This window comes from Meleagris gallopavo, chromosome Z (assembly GCF_000146605.3).
Source record: "Meleagris gallopavo isolate NT-WF06-2002-E0010 breed Aviagen turkey brand Nicholas breeding stock chromosome Z, Turkey_5.1, whole genome shotgun sequence".
NCBI lineage: Eukaryota > Metazoa > Chordata > Aves > Galliformes > Phasianidae > Meleagris > Meleagris gallopavo.
The window spans coordinates 30,924,026-30,945,375 of record NC_015041.2 but is presented as its reverse complement, the minus strand read 5'-3'; the positions used below and the strand labels follow the sequence as shown (position 1 = coordinate 30,945,375).

General features: G+C 37.1%; 1 protein-coding gene across 2 annotated transcripts in view; it reads left to right on the top strand.

Moving 5' to 3' along the window:
* The window catches only part of SLC24A2 (solute carrier family 24 member 2), a 103,702-nt gene that overhangs the window by 47,891 nt on the left and 34,461 nt on the right, over positions 1-21,350 (top strand). For both annotated transcript variants that reach the window (XM_010725701.2, XM_010725700.2), the window contains exons 2-3: positions 8,567-8,605; positions 9,640-9,748. In XM_010725701.2, the coding sequence (XP_010724003.1) occupies positions 8,567-8,605; positions 9,640-9,748 (148 nt within the window). The remainder of the gene's footprint in view (positions 1-8,566; positions 8,606-9,639; positions 9,749-21,350) is intronic.

The window sequence follows — 21,350 nt, the reverse complement described above, 5'->3', positions numbered from 1 at the left end:
TTATGTCTCAAATTTAACACCTAGTTTCCTATTTTAAAACTGAGAAAGTGTAATAAAATTCAACTAGTGAGTGAATTAAATAAATTCATCTGCTTTCCTTTTATAATGTTGAAGAATCATCCTGACATCCTGTTGGACATAAAAAGTACAAATATTTTATGTGCTTTCATTGCATTGATTGTTGTATAGAACCTTAAACCTGTAATTTCCAATCTTTTGAACCAAATAGTGCAAAAATAAAAGATGTTTGATATTTGTTAGGTAATGAAGCATTTGGCAGAGGTACATTTTGATATTTTAAGTACATCTATTGGAGATGCTGCTGTCAGAAAAGTGATGCTTTGTGGCATAGAACATGTGCTCAGAAGAAGATGCAAAACCTGAAGGCAGGGATGAAAAGCACAGCAAACTGATGAAGAGAGGACATTCTTCCCAGCAAGCTGCCCCTAAAGCAGGCATCCCTTTTCATCAGAACAAGGTCCTTACAAACACTGTTGCTGTCCCTAGTTTACAGATGGGGAAATGGAGGAGCAGAAGCAAAACATCTGTTGGATTTTGCCCATTAGTCTCATGTAAGATTGGTATCCAGGGTCCTGAAGATCAGAACTGGTGATGTGCCCACACTGAATGAAGATTTTACTTTTGAAAGCCCTTTCATGTGAAATGTTGATCTCTTAAGGATCTTCCCAGCTGCTTTCCTTCCTCTTTGCTCTCTTTTTTTTTAAATGGGTATGGTATGATACTTGAAAAATGTCACTAATGTTTCATGGGACAGGCAGTCCCACAGAAAACAGCACGAACTTTTCCTTTTTCTCTTCTGAAGTGCCAGCACTTTGCCTTCTGCTCTCTGTCTCTTCCTAGCAGTACAGCAAACAGCTCAGCTGACTTCCTCAGTATCCCTCATCATTTTATTCGCCCATCTCACATTTGGGTACATTCCTCCTGCAGTCACCGCTCTGAGAGCTGGATCTGGCTTGCACTCCTGCCAGCTGATAATGAATTCGGCTGAGATCTTAGTGACAAAGAGTCCCCTGAGGGGACATGGTGTCTGTGAAATAAAACAGAGAAGTGAGCAAAGCTGGCAAGAAGGGGGCACAACCAGGGTAGCTGAGGATGCACTGATTCAGGATTTTCTTTCTGCAGGCTGGGTTCTCATTCCTGCAGGGTCTCCAAGGTGTCAGTAGGAGAGGCAGTGAAGTTGCAGCCCTGCCATCCTTGTGGCGAGCCCTCTGCATTGCCCACTCACAGCAATGAGATTTGTTTGGTTGATGCAAATCATCATAGCAGCAACACGCACTGAAGTCTGTCAGACACTTTCCTCTCTGAGAATTATTGTGTCTATTTTTATAGCAAACTCTAAAACACCCACAGTCTGTAGCATATCCTTTGTATGGGAGCCCTAGGAAATGCTTTTCTCCTATCTTCTTGCTAAGCTATGCAGGTTTGATTGAATTGTAAGGAATGAAAAGCAGTTGGTAACTTTTATAGCATGGCTGGAGTTTGGTTGAAAACTCTCCCATTTCCCCAGCCAAAACTTGCAGTTTGTTCTGTGGATTCAGGCGTTCCATGAATTTTGACAATTTAATCTCGGAACATTCATTAATGCTTCCATATAATATTATTGATGAAATCATAGCATATTAAGAATTTTAAGTTCAGGTATTTTAAAGCTTGCTACATAAAGCTATGTTGATTTACTTAAACTGTCACTTGTGAACAAATGTTTTGCATGTGTGAGTGCCCAATGGCAGCTGTGGGTACCTTACGTTAGTTTTATTTCTTTTTCCAAAAGACTATTTTGTCTCCCCCGAAGTTACAGAACTATCGTAGTAATTTATATAATAAAAAAAAAAAAAAATAGGAAAAGGTGACTTCATTGCCAAATCTTGAAATGAGGATAAGAGGACAACTTAAACCTGCATGATTACTTCTGACACTAAGATGATTAAAAACTCATCAAGACTTTAATCTTGAGCTATTACATTGCCATCCTAAGCCAGAGGTACCTGCTTTTAAGTAAGTTCAGAGAAGGTAAGAAACATAGGGCAGACTCTGACTTTCTGGCACGTAACATGTGATTGATCCTACTGGCTGATCATAAGAGTCATATACGTATATACATATAGGAGCATATATTTCTTCACATAATACTACACATAAAAATCTGGACTAAAATCAGCTGGCTTTGTACTAATACGTAATTTTACAGCTGGTTGCTTAAACCACCATTTGTGGTGAATCAGCTAAGAAGCAACTCTTCTGAACATGTATGAGGACTCACTATATGAAGGCACATCACATTATGCAATTGTATGAACAGAAAGAATGGCATAAAAAAAGGCAACTGAATAAAGATAACTATTCTGGTTTGCTCAGGGCTATAGCTATCACAATACCTGTTTGCATGCATGCAGTTGTAAAAGTGTCCAGGTATTTCAGTTTGGTGCTCCAAGTTCAAGCGTAAGTTAATAAATGTTTCATTTTAATTAAAAGAAGAACAGCAAGCTTACAATCTCAATTTAATTTTTGATATGATTCTTGTGAATCATACTTATCTCACTCAACAATAAGCAATTCTTTTGTTTTTGGAAATAAAATGGTAAAAGGAGGTAGTCAGGCATAGTGAAAGAAATTTTTTTCTACAGTGTACTTTGTTTGAATAAGATCTGAGGTTATTTATACAGTTTGAGTCACAGACTGCATTCAGGTAATGATCTACTAAGCAGTACTATGTAAGCTAAAATCTCTGTCGTCAATTTACCATAATTAAATATGGAAATATGTACTTTTAGTCACTCGCAACCTTTCTACATAACAGAGGAAAAGAGTGGGGTAAGGAGATGCATCACCTTTACAGAGTAAGCTGTACTGGCACCATTGCAATGCCTTACAGATCTTCCATGAATCATGGTGGCTATTTATTTCTGTGGATGTCTAGAAGAATTTTGGTTTATGGTTATTTACACTACTAGTAGTTGCAGTTTTCAGTTTCCTGCAACCTAGTAAATCCTACTTATTGAGTAGAACCATAGAATCATAGACTCGTTTGAGTTGAAAGAGACTCTTAATGGCCATCTATTCCAACTGCCTTGCAATGAACAGGGATGGACAAACACGTACAACTCAGTCAGGTTGCTCAGAGCCCTGCCCAAACTGACCTTGAATGTCTCCAAGGACAGAGCATCCACTGCCTCTCTGGGCACTCCAAGACAAAGGTTATAACATCGAATGGTGTTGGGATGTACATAGGAAGGAGGGAGTTTAATTGGGTAAAACTCGAAGATTTACTTAGTAAGAGAACTAGATAAAATAATAAATTTCTTCATTATTTTGTTTTTCTTCAAAAAGCCCCTTAGTTTTAATCTGCCTGAGTCTATTTCTTTGGATTCTACTTAATGCATTAACCAACCTTAACATATTTACCAATAAATGTGTAACATCTCTGTTTCAGGTACACTGATAGCACTCTGTAGATACTGATTTTTAAAAAGGATCCAGGCCCTGTTAAGTCGACTGGATTGACTTCAGTGTCTACCTTTGAAATGCATTTAATTTCTTTGCAGTTCAGACTAGCAAATGAAACTAAAGACATTCTTAAACCTTAAAAGTGTCTTGCAAAGATTAGAGAGCCCTGTTCACAAAAGAAAACTATTATCTGTACTTTTTTTTAGGACTGTCAAGCAGTGCCTCACGATATGTACAAAATTGCAGAGTCCAGATACTGCTTTTGAAAATGTAAGAGAGATTAGTAGATGTCCTTCACTGTAGTACATGGTTGAGTCATTTTACCAAACTCTATTTGAGTCCATATTCTACAGTAATAAGAGAAACTATATTGTGTTTGGCACCATGCTCTGCCAGCTACTGAGTGTCATGGACTTTCATTATTCCCATAAAAGCTGATTAAAATTAATAGATAAATAAATAAAAATAGCTTTTTAATTATTATTGTGGAAAAATATAAAACAGGAAGAGAAGTCAATCTACACTGTAGATTGGGTACTGAAATCTGTTTATGTTTACTTGCTGTTGTTTGACACTGTTTTCAGATGCTGGTGGAACTGAAGTCAAATGCCTGCTTTCCCATGGTAGGAGCAGGGTTTGCTAAATGTCTCAGACTATTGGACCTGTGAAATGGAGACTGTTTAATGAGTGCAGAAACCCCTAAAGCTGCAGGTAGTCATTTCCCAGACTTTCAATACCAGGTCATACAATCTAATATATAATCACTAGCCATTTTTTATTAGCAAGAATATTCTGTAGCCCTTTATTTTAAAGGAAAGTGGGAGGACACCTGCCGCATAATGAGGCATCATCTCTTGCATGAATTAGGGACCTGTTTTTCAATAACACGAATTCCCAGACCATTGCTGAACATTAAACACTTTCCAAGACCAGACAGAACCGCCTAATAGATCCTGTAATATAATCATCCTCTTATCCCTTAGGTAATATTTCTAGAATTGGATTTGTCTTACAAGAGGTGTAGATGTCCTTTACCATTTTTTAAAACATTGGCCCTGAAAATTTTCAAGGAGAAATAAGTACCTTGTTCACGTGTAACATGAGCTCTTTCTTTCATAAATTGGAGATCATCTCCAACTCATGGAAAAGAAATGACCTTATAAGAAGAAAAGCAAAAATGTCTTCCTTATGCTTGCAGCTGTTAAGAGGACTTTGAAGAATTCAATGCTGATACGGGATCTCAATTAGCACTACATTCTCTCTATCTGTGGGAATGACATTATCTTGTATTTCTGCAGAAATATAACCTATTATTTATTAAATTTGAACCAATTTCTTTGGTATCACCGTTGTGTGATAATGTATAGTCACTTCAACAGTTATTCAACAGTTATTTGACCAGTGATCACATATGGTGCCAGTACTGCATTGTCATATCAAATACTGTTGACTGTTGTAGTGCATTAAATATATTTGTAGCACTTTTGAGCAATAGTATTTAGCTGTTTGGAGGTCAGAGGATAAAGACATTGGCAAAAAAGATGCCAGATTTTTTGTAATAGTCAGTGAGAAAAAGAGGTATGTGAAAAGAAACCAAAGATCATTTTTTCTTAGCAGGTAGATTTGTGTGTGTGTTCTTTCTGAGATAAAATGTTTTAAGCCTTTTAGCACAGGTGGAATGAGGAAGACATCAGTGATGTCTGAGTTAGGAGAATGAGCAAAATCTTATATGTTGCTATGGCATATTGGAGAACCCACAAATGTTTTGGTAAATTCTCTAAGAAAATACTAAACTGTCTCATGGTTAATCTTTCTATAATTCTCATACAAGCATAGCACAGAGTTGTGCAATGTTTTTTGCAAAGTTTTGCAAAATACTTTTGCAAAAAAAGGCATGCTAGAATAAATTGTTTTCATTTTACATAGCTATAATAAATGGATAATTTTACAGAAATTGTAACATGAATTTATGAATTTTTCTGCTACTAATCTGATCAGGAATACACATAATGGACAGATGACATTCAATTTCCATTGCTTCCTTATTCCTAAGTGCAGTAGATGCCAAGATTTAAGAGCAAACTTACCTTCACTGAAGATGTGTCTTTAAAGAGATATGATCCAATATATTAAAAACATATATTTTTTACTTTTGGTATAAGAAAATAGAAGGTTAAGAAATTCAACCTTGGACCAGCTTTTTCAGTGCAACCTTAAGTGAAAAAGTTGAATAAAATGTCTGATACATGTTTCTGCAAGAGAAAAATGATGCTTTAAAATACTTAGTCATGCGGTGTCTGATATCCAAATTACACAGCACTAGTTTTGTAAATGCAAAATTCACTATTATCAATGTGAAAACAATTTGATTTGCTCCCTCCTAGTAGAGAAAGAATGTCATCAAAAATTCATGTAAACACACCACAAATTAATTTTTCGCCGCTTAATGAAATAGTTAACACTATTTTAAATTGTTGTTACTAATTCAGAAGATAGTCCAAAGATGACAAGCATTTAGTGCTACTGAAATTTCAAGCATTATTTATATTCCATTTTTAAAAATGTGGAGAAATTTCTGCCTTAAAACTGTTTTTATTTTAGTCTTGAACATTTCTTCCAGGGTGTTACTTGACTGGCAAGTTAAGCTCAGATACAATTACATTACTAATCTTGTGGAAAAAAGCAATTTAATAGATTTGTTTCACGGTATTGTAACCCGCTACGTACTGTGAGAGCGAATTAAATTATTTCAGATATATTTTTCACTTTTAATTTATTTCCTTAACAAATAGGCAAAAAGTAATTTGTTATTCTTTCTCTTTATTACGTAATTTTCTTATACAAATTAAATTATGTGATACAAATTATCAGTTAGTTTTTATGCACTTATGCAACTTCAGCCAGTTCCCTTTCAAGTAAGTGACAGTGTTCCTTGTAACTTCAGTGCCTTTCATCAGGAGTGCCTTCATTTCAAGCTTAGTCTATTCAAGATTTTTGAGGAATGCTGACCATTCTCAGTGTCTATTGGTCTTTAAAAAAGTGACACTCTTCAGCCTTTTTCAGGTATAAATACATGATAATAAATAAATAAATAAATAAATAAATAAATAGCTGGAATACATGATAATACATAATATTCTTATATCTTTCACTATTACAATTAAGAAACAAACTCCGTAGAATTACAGAATGGCTTGGATTGAAAGGCACCTTCTGCCATGGGCAGGGCTGACCCCCATGAGCTCAGGCTGCCCAGGGCCCCATCCAACCTGGCTTTTAGCGTCTCCAGGTATGGGGCAACCACAGCTTCTATATGGGCAGCTGTGCCAGTGCCTCACTGCCATCTCCAAAATTTCCTGTGTCCAAATATTTTCTGTAGTATAATGATACTCCCAGTTCTTGACAGTCATCCACATTATCACAAACTTTACTTGTGTATAGCCACTGATCTTTAGAACTGTGAGGCCAAAAATCTCTCCTTTAGAGACAAAAGATGCTCATCCTGGAAAGTTCTTTTTGCTTTCCTGTGAATTTTGCCACAAAAATGTGTTTCCCTCCCATGGAGATCCTTCAAAGCATGACCAAGCAAAACATATCAATTTATTTCTGAAGGAGTATGTGTATTTGTTTATGCATATATGCATTATGTCAAAAATTTCTACAATGCCTTAATTCTTTTGTTGACATTTTAGAGCTCAGATTTTGCACTTTTTTTTTCCTTTTCTTTCCGCTCCATTAAAAATTTTTTCCCTGATGATTTTCCCTGATGCATAAAACATATCTTTTTTTCTCAGAGGAAGGCAGTCTAATTTCAGAGGTGACGGGTAGTTCCTTTATCAGAACACAGATTCCTTTTCTCTGGTTCATTGTGTACAAGTTAATATTGACAGCTGGTGAAACATTTTTGACATAAAGGGTTCAGTTCAGGTTATTTTTTCCCTCGTTATGTAGCAGAAGAGACCTGTTCTGTTATCAGCCTTTGCACATAATTGCAGTCTTCCACTAACCTTCAGGGTTAATTCACTAACTCAGAAGGCGTGTTCTGCCAGTTAAAATTTATATGTGTCAAAGAGAGAGTTTCACTGCACAGGGAAGTGTAACGCAGAATTGTTGCAACATAATTTGTTTTCTGCGTGATGCACCAACAGTGAATCTTGGTAGGGAGGAAATGACTTATGTGTCAGCTTGTGGGGAAGGAGCTATGATCAGATAGGGATGATTGTGAGACTGCTGGATTTGGCATTATGTCCTTTTTTAATTAGTACTTAACAACTGGAGTTCCTTAATTCATTGTTTTATCACAGTACATTGCTGAAACTTAACTTGATGAAAAAAGTTCTGGGTCCCCGTTAAAGGCAAGTTTTAATTTCATTAAAGGTGCAACCAAAACTCAGGCCTACAAATCAGATCTATGTGTTTTTAATATAAGTATGTCTGTGTTTTGCTGCTATTATCTGAGGGATGAGATGTAGGAATCACAAATCATCACCAGGATACAGCACTTACCTGGCAGCATTCGCTGCCTTTAAATTCATCCACTGTCTCCTTTGCCTTCAAGGCAGAGCACTGTGTGCTATCTTGTCTTCCCTTAACTTTTGCTGCCAGCTTAGCATACAACGCCATTTGCAGGAAGTTAGAGATTAAGCCTTCACTTCCTCGTATAGTCCCTTCCTGCAAAATACCAGTGAAATGCTATTCCTTCTCTAGGTTTTATTGAACAGTTCCTTGGTCAGCTTCAAGTTTCTTACCACATTTAGTTTTTTATTCCTCACTCTCTCATAGCAGTTGGTTCACTGGGAGTTTGCCTCGCTGTGTATTTTGTATGAAATGAACACCATCATTGGTTGTGCAGCGGCTGTGTGCCGGCCTTGAAACTGTGGCAGCTCCTATCCAAGCAGCTGTCAAGAATGAAAGACTCCTGCAGCGCTGCACTGTGAATTGAATGTGATTTACCTGATGGTTAGGATGCTTTAATTCAAGTGGCTCAAAAACCTGCCACAACGGAGTTCAGATAATCAGACACCTGTGCTGTTGTACTGCCTTTTTACTTTATGCATACTTCATCTGACACTTCTTTCTGTTCTTTCTCCCATTCATGCAGTCACCTACTGCTGGCGACAAGGATGACCAAACACTGACGGTAGGCAGCAATTAGTAGTTGCATGAGCATTTATTTCTCAAGAGAGTGGTAAGGCAAACATTTATTTGTTTTGGCACACATCAGCATTTGTGTGTATCATTGGGCTTTCTTTCCCCCTTCGAATGCAAATGTAGAATTTAAATATTTAATTTCCAAAGATAAAATTGTGAATTCCCTTGTTCATTTTCTATCATTTTGCATTTAGTATTTATAGGATACGAAAGATTAATGCACATATTCTGCTTTTATACAAAACAAACAATGCCTTATTTTGAATTTTTTTCTTCCTGTAATTGGGCTTCAGGACTTTGTTATCCAGACAGTCCATTGGTTCTGATTATTGTCTTTATCCGAATGAGAAAACTACTCTCCACAAAGCAGTCTTAGTCAACATGGTATGCTAAATGTATCACTTTTGGTATAAGACAATGGCTTGGGGAAAAGAACCTATATGTTTTTAAGTTCTTAAAATCATGCAAAAGATGCTTGAATATAGGCTGCTTGGTGCCTTCACTGCCTTACCACTCTAACAATCTGTTTATGTAATCATTATTTACTGAACTGAACCAAAGTGAGGCATACTTTTGACTGAACTTTAGGATGTTACTCTCAAAAAAATGGTATCAAGACTCTGCGTATCTGCAATGCGCTAGAGGCATTTAAAATTAAGACTTTTGAGACTTGACTACAAAGTTCTGCAGAGAAGTAGAGTATGAATTCCTCTGGATGACATTAGGAGGCTATAATTTTCTTAATGTTTGAAGAATTTTCACAGGGAAGGATTCTTTTTCACCTCTCTTTTCCTAAGCCTTGTGAGATTAACAATTTATTTGATGAACTATCTCCTCCAGATAAATTGGCTATATATATGACAGTATTTAATAGAGTGTGTGGTCTAATATAATCTGTTGCAGATAATGTTGGAAAATGTTTCACTGTAGGGCAAGATGTGAGATTAATTCATAATGTTTCAGGCCAACTTCTATATGAAGAACAAACAAAACATAACTTCTGTTCCTTATTTCTCAACTTAGACCAAGCCACGGCTCCAGCGGGGAGGAAGCTCTGCATCTCTCCACAACAGTCTGATGAGGAACAGCATCTTCCAACTCATGATTCACACACTTGACCCACTTGCAGAAGGTATGCCTATTAATTTTTTTCTCCTCGTTTAGCTATTTTCCACTTTTTTTTATTTATTTGCTTTTCACCCATATTTTCTGAATGTGTGTAAATTTTCTCAGAGTTTTGCATTCAAACGGCAAGATATGCTTATTTCCACCAAAACTTGCAACAGGATATTTGTTCATTGCAGTGGTAACTAAAACTGATCTCTTGATTGATATGTATCATAATTACTGCTTTCCTCCACCTCTGTTTTCAGCAGCAACTTGAAAGTTACAAAACTTCAATCATCTTGTGCTTCTGTAGAGTTTTTTGTTTACTTTTGTTTCTTTCCTAGTCTTGGTCATATTACATCAGGTTAAAATTAAATAAAAATAATTAAAAAAAAGAAAAAGGCCGAACCAGTGAGTAATATGTCCTGGAATTATAGAAAGGGATGAGTCTCTACTGGTCTGACTTCGGGTAGATTAACAGTGAAATTAGAGAAAATGAACCAAACATCCCTGAATGTAACACGCGTGTTATCAGTTTGCTTGCTTTGTCCAAGTTTGGTGTAATTTTTGTTCTGTGAGAAACTAGCAGAAAAACCATGATTGCTTTGGTCTCAAAAGGTGTCAGGAAAACCATAATTGCTTTGCAGTTTTAGGGTGATTTGAATCTCCATTTTCAGTAGACTTCCAAAAGTATTCAAGGCCAGACGTACATTAGATGTATATGTGTATATGTGTCTATAACACTTCTTGCTGGAGTAATAATTGTCTTGAAAAATAGCAATCGCAAAAATTGTGTGAGGGACTAAATAGGCATGCTACTGACAGTTATAACTTCCAAATATTGCTGATCATGAAGTACACATAGCACTTTCTTTCATTTAAGTTCCTTTTATGTTTTTCATTGCAACATTGCACACAGCTTTTAGAGCTGCTCTTCCTGTCAGGACAAAGCAATTATACTTTTCCATTTCCCTTTTCAAAAGATGAAATTGATGTTCATATTGTCAATACAAGTGCAATTTTAGCTCTTATATTCTCTACGCCATTATTTCCACTCTGATCATGATCATTGCCACAAGAAAATGGAGTACATGTTTTTGCTTTGATTAGTTCTATTCGCTGCCAAAGCCTGTTGCACGTTAGAGCGGAACCATCAACAGAGTATGCTCTGTTCCCATAAATGCTGAAAAAGCACTATGTAATTTATTGTAGATAAACATTTATCTTCCTTTATTTCCATCACTGTAGCAGGTGAGTTGGTTTTCTTACTGCTGCAAACTTTCCTTTCAAATCTCATCTTTACCTGCCTGTTAGTCAAGCTTTGTCTTCTGCTAGGAGAACAGACTTCCACTCAGAACGTGAAAAAGAAAAAAAAAATTGACAATCCCTCTCACTCCTCTTTTCCCTGAAAGCAATGCTCCTGGGTTGAAGACATGTGAGATATGTTAAGTAGCGCTCAGTGCTGACAGAAACGATGAATAGAAATCATCAAATCATTTCCTAAAGACAGAACAGAAGTGGGCTGGGAAGAACCTTTTAACAGAGACAGATTGAAGACCTAGGTTGAAAACTAGAAATGTTTACTGGAGTTCAATTTGGGTTTAACAAAGGTTCCACAATTAAGATCGGTTCTCACCTGATGTGTATTTCTCCACTGCTTAAGGTTGTTTCCCTAAACATATGTTGTTTATCATTCAGATTTTCTTCCAGTGCCTTTCCCCTTAAGCAACACTGTACCACACAGTGTACAGAGTCTTCTCTATTTGTGGCAGGACAGGAAAAAACTTTTCAAAATACGAAATCTGTCTTGGGTTTTGAAAACCAATTCTGTAATTAAGTATATCAAGTAACTCAGTGCAATTACTCATTGTGTCAGTAAAAATCTTGAGATATATCAGTTGATAGAAATGATTGCAAAGGACAAATCTTACTTACAGAAAAATTCATCATGTTTTGCTTGCTCACAATAGCTTTTTTTTTTTTTTAATCTGTGTGCAAACTCTTATATTTGTCTTAGAGCTGACATTCTTCAAAAATCAGAATCTAAAGTTCGTGTGGTCCTTATATGAGTATGAGGCACTGATATGAAACCTGTATCTTTCACTAAAACTGACATGATGAGTTTGAATTGACAAAATAAAAATTATATATATATATATATATATTTGCAGTAAATATGGCGTTGTTATGTACAATTATCAGGAACTGTCCAAGAAGTACGGAAACGCGGAAAATGCGGTGCAGACATTGGATATGGTATTGACATCACAGGAACTAAACTTTCAAATATCCACCCAATACACAAAATTAAAATTTGAATTAATGAAAGCCCAGTGTGCAACTCAGTAAACACTTTTGCATTTGCAGCTTTGGTTTTATTTTTCACTAATGTGTCCAGATATATTAACCGTTGTATTCTGCCACACTTTATGGTCATTAACGCTTTCTGAGACACCACTTCTCTTGTGGGGAGACCTGGCTTTCAAAATTTTTAGCTTTGCAGGTGGTTTGGAAGACATGCAGTCATGTCAGCTCACCTCTATGCCATTAAGATCATGGCGGAGATCCTCCAAGAAACTGTGTTGAGATGATAGAAGTAAGGGGATGATTATGGACAGCCAATAAGCCTTCACAAAGAGCAAATCATGCCTGACTAACTGGTGGTATTCTACAAGAGAGTGACAGTACCTGTGGTCAAGTGAAGAGTAACTGATATTATCTACTTTGACTCATCCAAAGCTTTTAATATGGTTCCACACAACATTCTTATCTCTAAATAGGAGAGACTTTGTTTTTGATGGATGGACTATTCAGCGGATACGGAATTGTCTGCATCTGAAGAGTTGTGTCAGTGATTCAATGTCCAGGTGGCAAGTGACAGGTGACCCTCAGGGGTCCATTTTGGGCCTAGTGCTCTCTAATATTTTCATTAGTGAATGGACAGAGGGATTGAGTGCACACTCAGCAAGCTTGCAGATGACACCAAGCAGACTGGTCCTGTTGATACAATAGAAGGAAGGGATGTCATAAGGGCCTTGACAGGCTTGGTAGGTGGGCCTATGGAAACTTCATGACGTTCAACAAGATCAAGTGAAAGGTTCTGTACCTGGGTCTGGGCAGTCCCAAATGTCAGTATTGACTGGATGATGAATGGATTGAGAGGCCACTGTACAAGGACTTGGCTAAATTGGTGGATGAAATATTTGTTATGATCATGCTTTTGGATTTCCAACAAAGAGAAGTATATGAAAACATTTTGAAGTCCCATTCTCAGAGGAAGAAAGTATGAAAGTTGTAAATCAAAGCACAGACATATGTGAGCACACCAGCAATCATTGCATTTGGGCATTCTCCTATCATCCTTTCTGTCTCATTTCTTCTGTCATTCATTATTACTCCCTTCTTCTTCCTTGCTTTCTCTTTCTCCATTTTACTACCATTTGCTTCCTTTCTTTTTTCTCTTATTTTCCTTTCCTCATACTATTTTCTTTCATCTGCACCTGCTTCTTTTCACTCTCTTCTAATGGGATGGCTTCCTCAGTAATTGCATTCTTTCTGTCCTGCTGTTTTCTTCAGTTGAAGCACATCCCAAGTGGACACTGGCAGCCCTTCAGCAGGTCCAAGTCAAACAAACCAGATATTTAATCTCCAGAGAAACTTTTGTGAAGTCTGTCACCAACGTGTTTCATCCTTCACATCTTCCAGGTCTAATGTTGCCATCAAAGCTAAAACTTTTTGTCACCATGCTGCTGGAATATCCAGCTTTCCTTTCAGTCATTAATAAAATTAATTGTTACTTTCTCTTTAACAATTACAAGGACAAAATGCTTTGTCATTTTGACTTCTATGGGCTTGGTAAGGCTGACAGAGCAGAAGTACCATCTAAGCCCTATTAATAGTAGCGTGTTATAGGATGTATAAACAGATGACATGATTATTTAAGGTCAGCTTGGCCTACACAGTGCTATTTTTACATTATCATGTGACGCAGTATAGAAAACCAATTCATGCTCTTTACTTCTGAGTAATTCATTTGTATATTCACAACCAAATTCTGCTTTAACTGAGAGCCTCTGGAAAATGACTGTAAGTTCGAGAATATGAAAAGGTAGATAAATGATTTTAAGAAGTTTTTACTTTCTACAAGATTCAAATGAACAGTGATCAGGGTATAAAATTCTACACTTGTGGACTTGTTCTTTATCCTGTTTCCATCGAGTGTGCTTTTACCATGACTTGTGCATGTCTTGTTGAAGACAGTATTAAAACTTGGAGAGCAGTGAGTTGCAAATTATTCAGCCCAGGTCTAACAGATGAATCAGATATGAGATCAGTGGGAGTCACTGGATGTTTGGAACATTGCATTCAGGCAGATATGCAGATATGCTGAAGATTTAACAACTAACACAAGGGAGGCTTCTCCTCTTGAGATCTTGGTCTCAGTTTAAAGCTTCTAAGAAGATAAGAGATCAGCTGCTTTAACAAGTGAATGTGTAGGTTATTCATTAGCTGCATATGAGTTTGAAACCTCATTGTTCATTACAAATATAAATATCTATATGACATTCATTTTTGTTTGCTTTTATCTTGTTAAAGGTATAATGACCTTGGTAGAGATCATTTCCTGGAGATTAAGATTAATGATTGCCTTTGCATCAGGCTATCATCTACTCCCAGCCAGTCAATAATCCCCAGGAAATCCTGTGCCAAATTTGTTTCTGCTTAAGTGCTGCTCTGGCAGTCTTTTATTCACCCAGTAACAACCTGGACTGTTCATAACAGCATTACTCATTTGAATAAGGGCTGCATCATCAGACCAGCTGTGCTGATCAGACCCCAATCCAAAATCCAAGCAACTCAAACATAAACCACAACATTCCTTTATCATTTGTGGATTTTTTTTTTTTTCTGAGTCCTACACCTGAGGTACCTCTGTCTGAGTCTTGGTATTGAGATGGGTTATGATTGGTATTCTTGGGTTATGAACAGGTAGGATTTACTAAGATCCCTTTTTTTTTTTTTCTTAATTGCAGAGGGCTGCGGGTATCTCATCCATGGAGACATTCAAGACCAGATTGGATGGGGATCTGTGGCAGCTCTGCCCACAGCAGTGGGGTTGAGACTGAGAGTCTTTATGGTCCCTTCCAACCCAAACCATTCTATGATTCTATGATTTTTCTGTGAAAGTGTCTACAGTGTTATTCTACTATGAATAGAAACCTACTATCTCCCTACGTTTCCCTACAGCCTGTATCTTACACAACTTGCTCAACATAGAGAGGTTAGGGGGAAGACTGGAGTCTCTCTGCATTTGTGGAACCACTGGTTCTTATTGCTTCAAAGACCTATAACTTCAGGACCATGGAAGCTGCTATAGGTGGTCTGTTAGAAAGGGTAGGTATAGCTGCTGAAGTGGGGATTCAGAAAGCTACTGCAGCCTGAGGCTATGTTGCTTTTCTTGCACTGCTTTAGCAAGTGACAAGCTTACCATGCCACTTTTCAGTCTTCTGATAGGCTGCCACAGGCCAACAGAATGTCTTCTTTGGCAAGGGAGGATTTAGCTAGATACTGACTCCCTTGCTATTGTGTGACAAGGATATAACTCATATGCAAATTACATTCTCTGTATGAAAATGAGTGTGATATAAATCTCTGCCATCGCTCTGTCCCCAGTCATAGATACATAACTTTGGCAATTCTCTACTATTCCCTTCTCTAGACATAGTTCCAAAATGGAAAACTACAGGATGTACTTCTGCAGAAAAGTTCTTGTTTGTCTTATATACTTTACTTTTTAAAATGTAAATATGATGCATGTTTCTGGTGAGGGAAGTAACCTTCTGTTACGTAAATCTGACATTTCTGTCAATTCCTTCAGTGAATGCAGAAAAACAGTCTATTGTCACTTTCTGCTCTGACAAAGAAAAAGCAGCAACCTGAATTCATGCTTCTCAGGAAAATAAAGAAAATGATTATCAGAATTTTTGATGCGATAGTGAATTATTACTAATTACTCTCTATATCCTGTTGTGTTCCTAAGTAGTGATCTTAATAATTTCTCACCTTTTCCTTTTACCTCAAGCTATTTTGCTTAATTTGCTGCTGTTATCTGTGTTCTTTTCTGAGATATGATGAAAAATGTCACAGGTTGACAAAGGTTGAGTAGTAGCTTTTCACTTGACTAGTCACTCAGTAGAATTCCAGCTTTGTCCTCCTTTTACAAAAACCTTGTGCTCTAGTTCTTCCATTGTTCTTGGTATCCAACTGGGTATAGCACTTTAATAGCTAAAGCTGTTTATTTGTTATGTCTTTAGAAGAAAAAAGGCCAGGTAGCACATCTTACACCTGCTTGTGAGCTCTTCTCAACTTCTTGAAGTTACCTGAGTACTTCCAGTCTCCTCAGTTCTAGCATGTAAATGTTGCAGGACTGTGGTGCACTTCTCAGCACTGTGGCAAAGATGAAAGAATAATTTTTTTGTGGCTTCTAACCACAACAGCATTTTAGCTAACATTAAAAAAAGGTGCAAATATGGACAAAATTAACAAAAATTACTACGTATGATTCTCTATTTTAGATCCTTCATCATTCTTGAGTGTCCTTTAGTCATAGCTGTGGGCTTCAAAAAAAGCTCAACATCCTTCTTGCACACTTGTTCTCACGCAGCTTGGAAAAGTTCTTGCTTCCTATGGCATGCCATAGAAAAACAACCCTCTGAGCAGAAAAACATGAGCTTCCTGGCTTTCCCTTCTGCTGAAGATTGAAGTGTTTGCAAGGGATTTCTGCCAAAGAAGATGGGGGCTCCCAGCCAGGCTTACACACAAATTGATAGCTCTTAGTTATAATCTAGTTTATCTCATCTTGTGGAACATCAGTCTGATTTGAAAAATGGAAAACAATGTATAGGGCAATGAGGCTCACCTTTGGAGTAGAGTTTAATCTCTTACACAGATAGATACCAATGCCCTTTGTGCAGCTACCTTTCAAAAAATCTTTTTTAAAATTTCATTTTGTTTGGAGGGAAGTACTTTAATTCACCACTACTCTGCTCAGATAGGATTGGCCAGAGCAGATTGCCCAGGTTTGAGTCCTGTCAAGGACTGTCTGCACAGGTGGATACCCCACATTCATTCTGGGTTACATATTGCAGTGTTTGACTGGACCAAATCTTGTGTTCAAATGGAATTTTCTCGTGTTTAATTCGTGCCAGTTTGCTCTTACTGTGTCAGTGGGTTCTTCCAAGAAGACTCTGATTCCCTCTCCCTTCTTTCCCTGGATGTGTTTAAGAGCCTTTTGGATGTGGTGCTTGGAGATATGATTTAGCAGAGGGTTGTTAGAGTTAGGGTACTATGATTAGTCTGTGGTTGGACTTGATGATCCTTGAGGTCCCTTCCAAACTGAGTAATTCTATGATTCTATGATTCTTTCCCTCCCACCTGGTACTTAGGTATGTGGATAAGATCTCTGAGCCTTGCCGCCTCCGGACTAAGCAGCTAAGTACTTCATCGTCTCTGTAGACAAGTAGTGGACTCACTCTAGTGACCTTTCTGCACTGGGGAACCCAGTTTGGGACCCTATATACAGATGCGCCTCTCTAGTGCTGAGTAGAGGGGAAAGGTTATCTCCCTCATCCTGCTGTGGTGCTCAAACAAATGCAGCCCAGCATAATATTAGTCTTCATATTGCTAACACATACTGCTAGCTTGGCTTTCAGTGATATGGTTCTTGGCACAGCCATTAGTGATGAGAAACATCTCTCTCTAGTGAGGCCTTCTTTCCACTTTCTCTACTTTTCAGCTATGACAGAGACCATAGAAATTTAGGTACATGATGAGGTCACATGGTAAATATAGATGAGATTAGTATTTTTACAGATATTTCCAGCATCAAACTGATTTCAAAAGCTGTAAGTAAAATTCCCCATACTGCCAGTGCAAGTAACCGCATAGGTAAAGCTGAAATCATGAATTACGGATAGCTAAGGGCAGTCTATGTGAATAAACAGAGGTGCTATACATAGTATATTAGATAGCCTTGTTAATCCCTTGTTAATTGTCAGAATGTTGAGAGAGAAGTAGCTGTTTCCTCTAGGAAATCACAAGATTTTACTTTAGATGAACTTGTCTTTCCTTTCTGATAGCTCTCTTTTCCCTACTTTTATTAGTTTACTATTTCCACAGTGGTAAAGGCTCTATTAAACATCCTGAATATACATAAGGAGCATAGGTCACATTTAAAATCCATATTCTTCCTTGTAGGTAGCAAAGTCTGAGTAATGGAAGTTTTCTGGTGCCTTCTTATAATTTATTTTTGATTTGAAATGTATCCCTTGTTTTGTGGTAAATGTTAGTTTTCTCAACAATTTCTTTCTATATGTCATGTTTTATTCTTTTAACTAGAACCTACTCAAGCTGCTTGCTGCAGGTGAGATTCTTGTCTCACATCCCATGGTATTTTCCAGTGAGGCTCTGTTCTTCAGAAAGCATATTCTTCATGAGAGTCCCTGCAGAGCGTGAAAAGAAGGCAGGAATATTTAAGTGCAGGCATTATCCCAGGGCAGGGTACAGCTGTCCTGTCTATGCAATTCCATGCTTAATGGCATTAGCTTCATTTTAAGTTTCTTCCTAAATCTGAAATTTTCTTGTAAAAATATTAGCAACAAAGAACATGAATTTATATTCATTTATAAGCCTATATAGATCAGGGTGTAATAGTAGTTAAAAGGGAATTTCTCTTTAGTGGGAAGGTAGAAGTTTTCCTTTACTTCAGTTAGCTTATGGTCGATTACTTCATTCTCAACAACAACAAAAAACAAGACTTGGATTTTTTAACAAGACTATGAGAGGAGCATACACTGCCCATGCATTATTCTCCTCACCTGAAAACCTGAAAACCAGAAGAGCAATTCATTGTAACTGGAGTCAAATGTGTCCAGCACACCACAATGCCACGTCTCAAAGACAAGAGGTAAAACCCTCTTACCTTTAGAACCAGTGGCAAAACTCCCAATATCATTAGTCTTCATGAGCAAGTCTTCATGTCTACATTTGAGAAGTGCATTTGAATTAATATTAGAAAATCCTTTCAAAGGAAATATTGGGGGGTTATATTTGGCCCAGGCAGGGGCAGCTCTGTCAGTATACTGTTTGTCCTTAGATTGTTACTATGTTCTCCAGAAGGTATGGCACCTGTCTTCAATGAGTTTCTTGGTAGATGCCACAGAGACAACACATGAATGAAAGAAGATGGGAAAGAAAACATAGCCATCAGGAACAAGCCATTTGACGCGTTTCTTAAAATTTAAAAAAAAAGAAAAAAACAAAAAAACCTTACCTAAAAGTATCAGAAGCACGTTCTGACACACAGTAGTCATTGAAATAACTTTCTGTTACTTTTAAGTGTTAATAAGAAGCCACTGATCACCTCTTCAAAAATATTTTCTCATTTTAACTTCTGTCACTTAAAACTCCTTTGATCCTCTGACAGACTTCCTTCTGGCACCATAAGTTCTGCTGGGTAGTATGGTAAGATAGTATGGTAACCCACAGTAAGAGATGCGGGTTTTCAGCCTTCATTTTAAATGGAGAACTAGTAGCGAAGTAATAGACAGATTTTGCTTTTGACCATGCTTCTGAGCTGCCCAGAGCTCTACCGATAAGATCATATACATTTTTATTTATGTTTCTACTCACATTGCAATTACATACAATTGCAGTAAACTAATTGTAATAAAAACAGACATCTCTAACAAGATTATTTTCAGGGCAAAATCACCTACAGCAAAAAAGCAGGGTAAGGACATGTTAGGAGAAAAAACAGGAATAGAGACTTGTAATCAGAAGACAAGATGAAAGTTGATCACATTTCTTTATAGAGGCCAGAAATATTATTACATTATTTTGTTATTACCCAGTATGCTGTCTACTACTCAAGAAAACAAATATCAGCTAGTAGTATCAACATAAGATTTTGCCTTATCATCTTCATTTAAAATATTTATTTGCTTAGGAGTGTTAATAAAACAACTAATAGATATAATTCTAAAATGTGTGCAATTATTATTATTTCCTGTATTACTCAGATCCAGAAGAGGTCCATTTATATTTAACTCTACACCATCTCAATGGCATGCCCTCTTTTTGCAAGAACTTCCAGCTTGAAAGTCTACAAGTGAAAATGTAGGCTACAGCACTGAATTATAAATGGCATAGTTTAGATTACCTGGAGGCAGTATGAAATTTTTTTTAACCTTTTATAACGTCTGCTTTCTCTAGTGGCAATACATACTAACACCTACAGCAGTTCAAGTCTGTCCTACATAGAATATAAGTAGTCAATAAGGAAGCTAAGAGGTTTATATAGTACATAGAAGATGGGAGTCAAATTAAAATTGAGATTCATTTAATTTTTTTTTTTAAAAGGAAATCTTCCTTTTTAAAAATTACAATGTGTAATATCACATAACTGCTGGATTTTTGTATTTTACTTTAAATTGTCATTATAAACTTGTAATGTTAATCTCGGCTAGATCCTTTACATGCTTCTAGTATCAGGAGTCCTTTGTTCCTAGTCTAATATCACTGATGAAAAAAATCAAGTGTTGATTTAAATTTAGATTGCATAGCCATTGCAATGTATTTAGCAAAACTTCAGAAGTGACCTTTTTATTTATGTTTAGAGCTGTCTCTCTGGTTATCTAATTGAATTTGCTAGATTGAATTTTCAACTCTATGACAGCTAGGAAAAGCAACACAAAACATCAGGAAAAGACAACCTCCTCCTTGATATAATAACATGAATTTCTCTTAGCCCTCTGACCTAACTCCTCAGCTTTCTTTGAAAAAAAAAGTATGTAATAAAAGAAGATGCTGTAAAACATGACAACAGTAAGCACAAATCAGAAGTCTTATTAGAGAGGTTTAAAGGGTTTAAGGAAGGTTTAAGTACCCTTCCAGAAGGAAATTTCTAAGATGGCTGTTCACAAAAATCCGTCCAGAATGTAACTAAGGAAAAAATCATGATGAATGTTGGAAACTTAAAAAAGAACAGTAAAGCAGGCAAAGAAGACAACCTGAAAATTGCTTTTAAACATGAAATTAAACAAAAGCCATCTGCTTATAGTCCATGAAGCCCGTCAGTATGTAGTATTCAGAACTTGCATGAAGCAGCTCCCTGCTGAAGCTTGCAGGGAGCAGTAGTCACTGGTCATGGATCCTCTGTACTCTCTTGCTGGGACCCTGGTTCTATGGTTTTCTTTCTTGCTCATTCTGTCCCGCTCAGAAAGAGAAGACAATCCCACATGAGGTTTATGTCTCAGTGAAAGAGATGAGCAAATATTGATGGTTTTTTTTTTTGGAGCAGACCATATGCCTTCTTGTACACAGTAGAACACAGAAGAATGAGAGTGGATGACCAAAGTGAAGCCCTTGTTGCATCCTCATGAACTTGTTGGCTCACCTTCACAGAATCACAGAATCATAGGGATTGGAAGAGACCTCCAGACATCATCGAGTCCAACCCCCTGCCAAAGCAGGTTCTCTACACCACGTTGCACAAGTAGGCATCCAGGCGAGTCTTGAATATCTCCAGAGAAGGAGACTCCACAACCTCCCTGGGCAGCCTGTTCCAG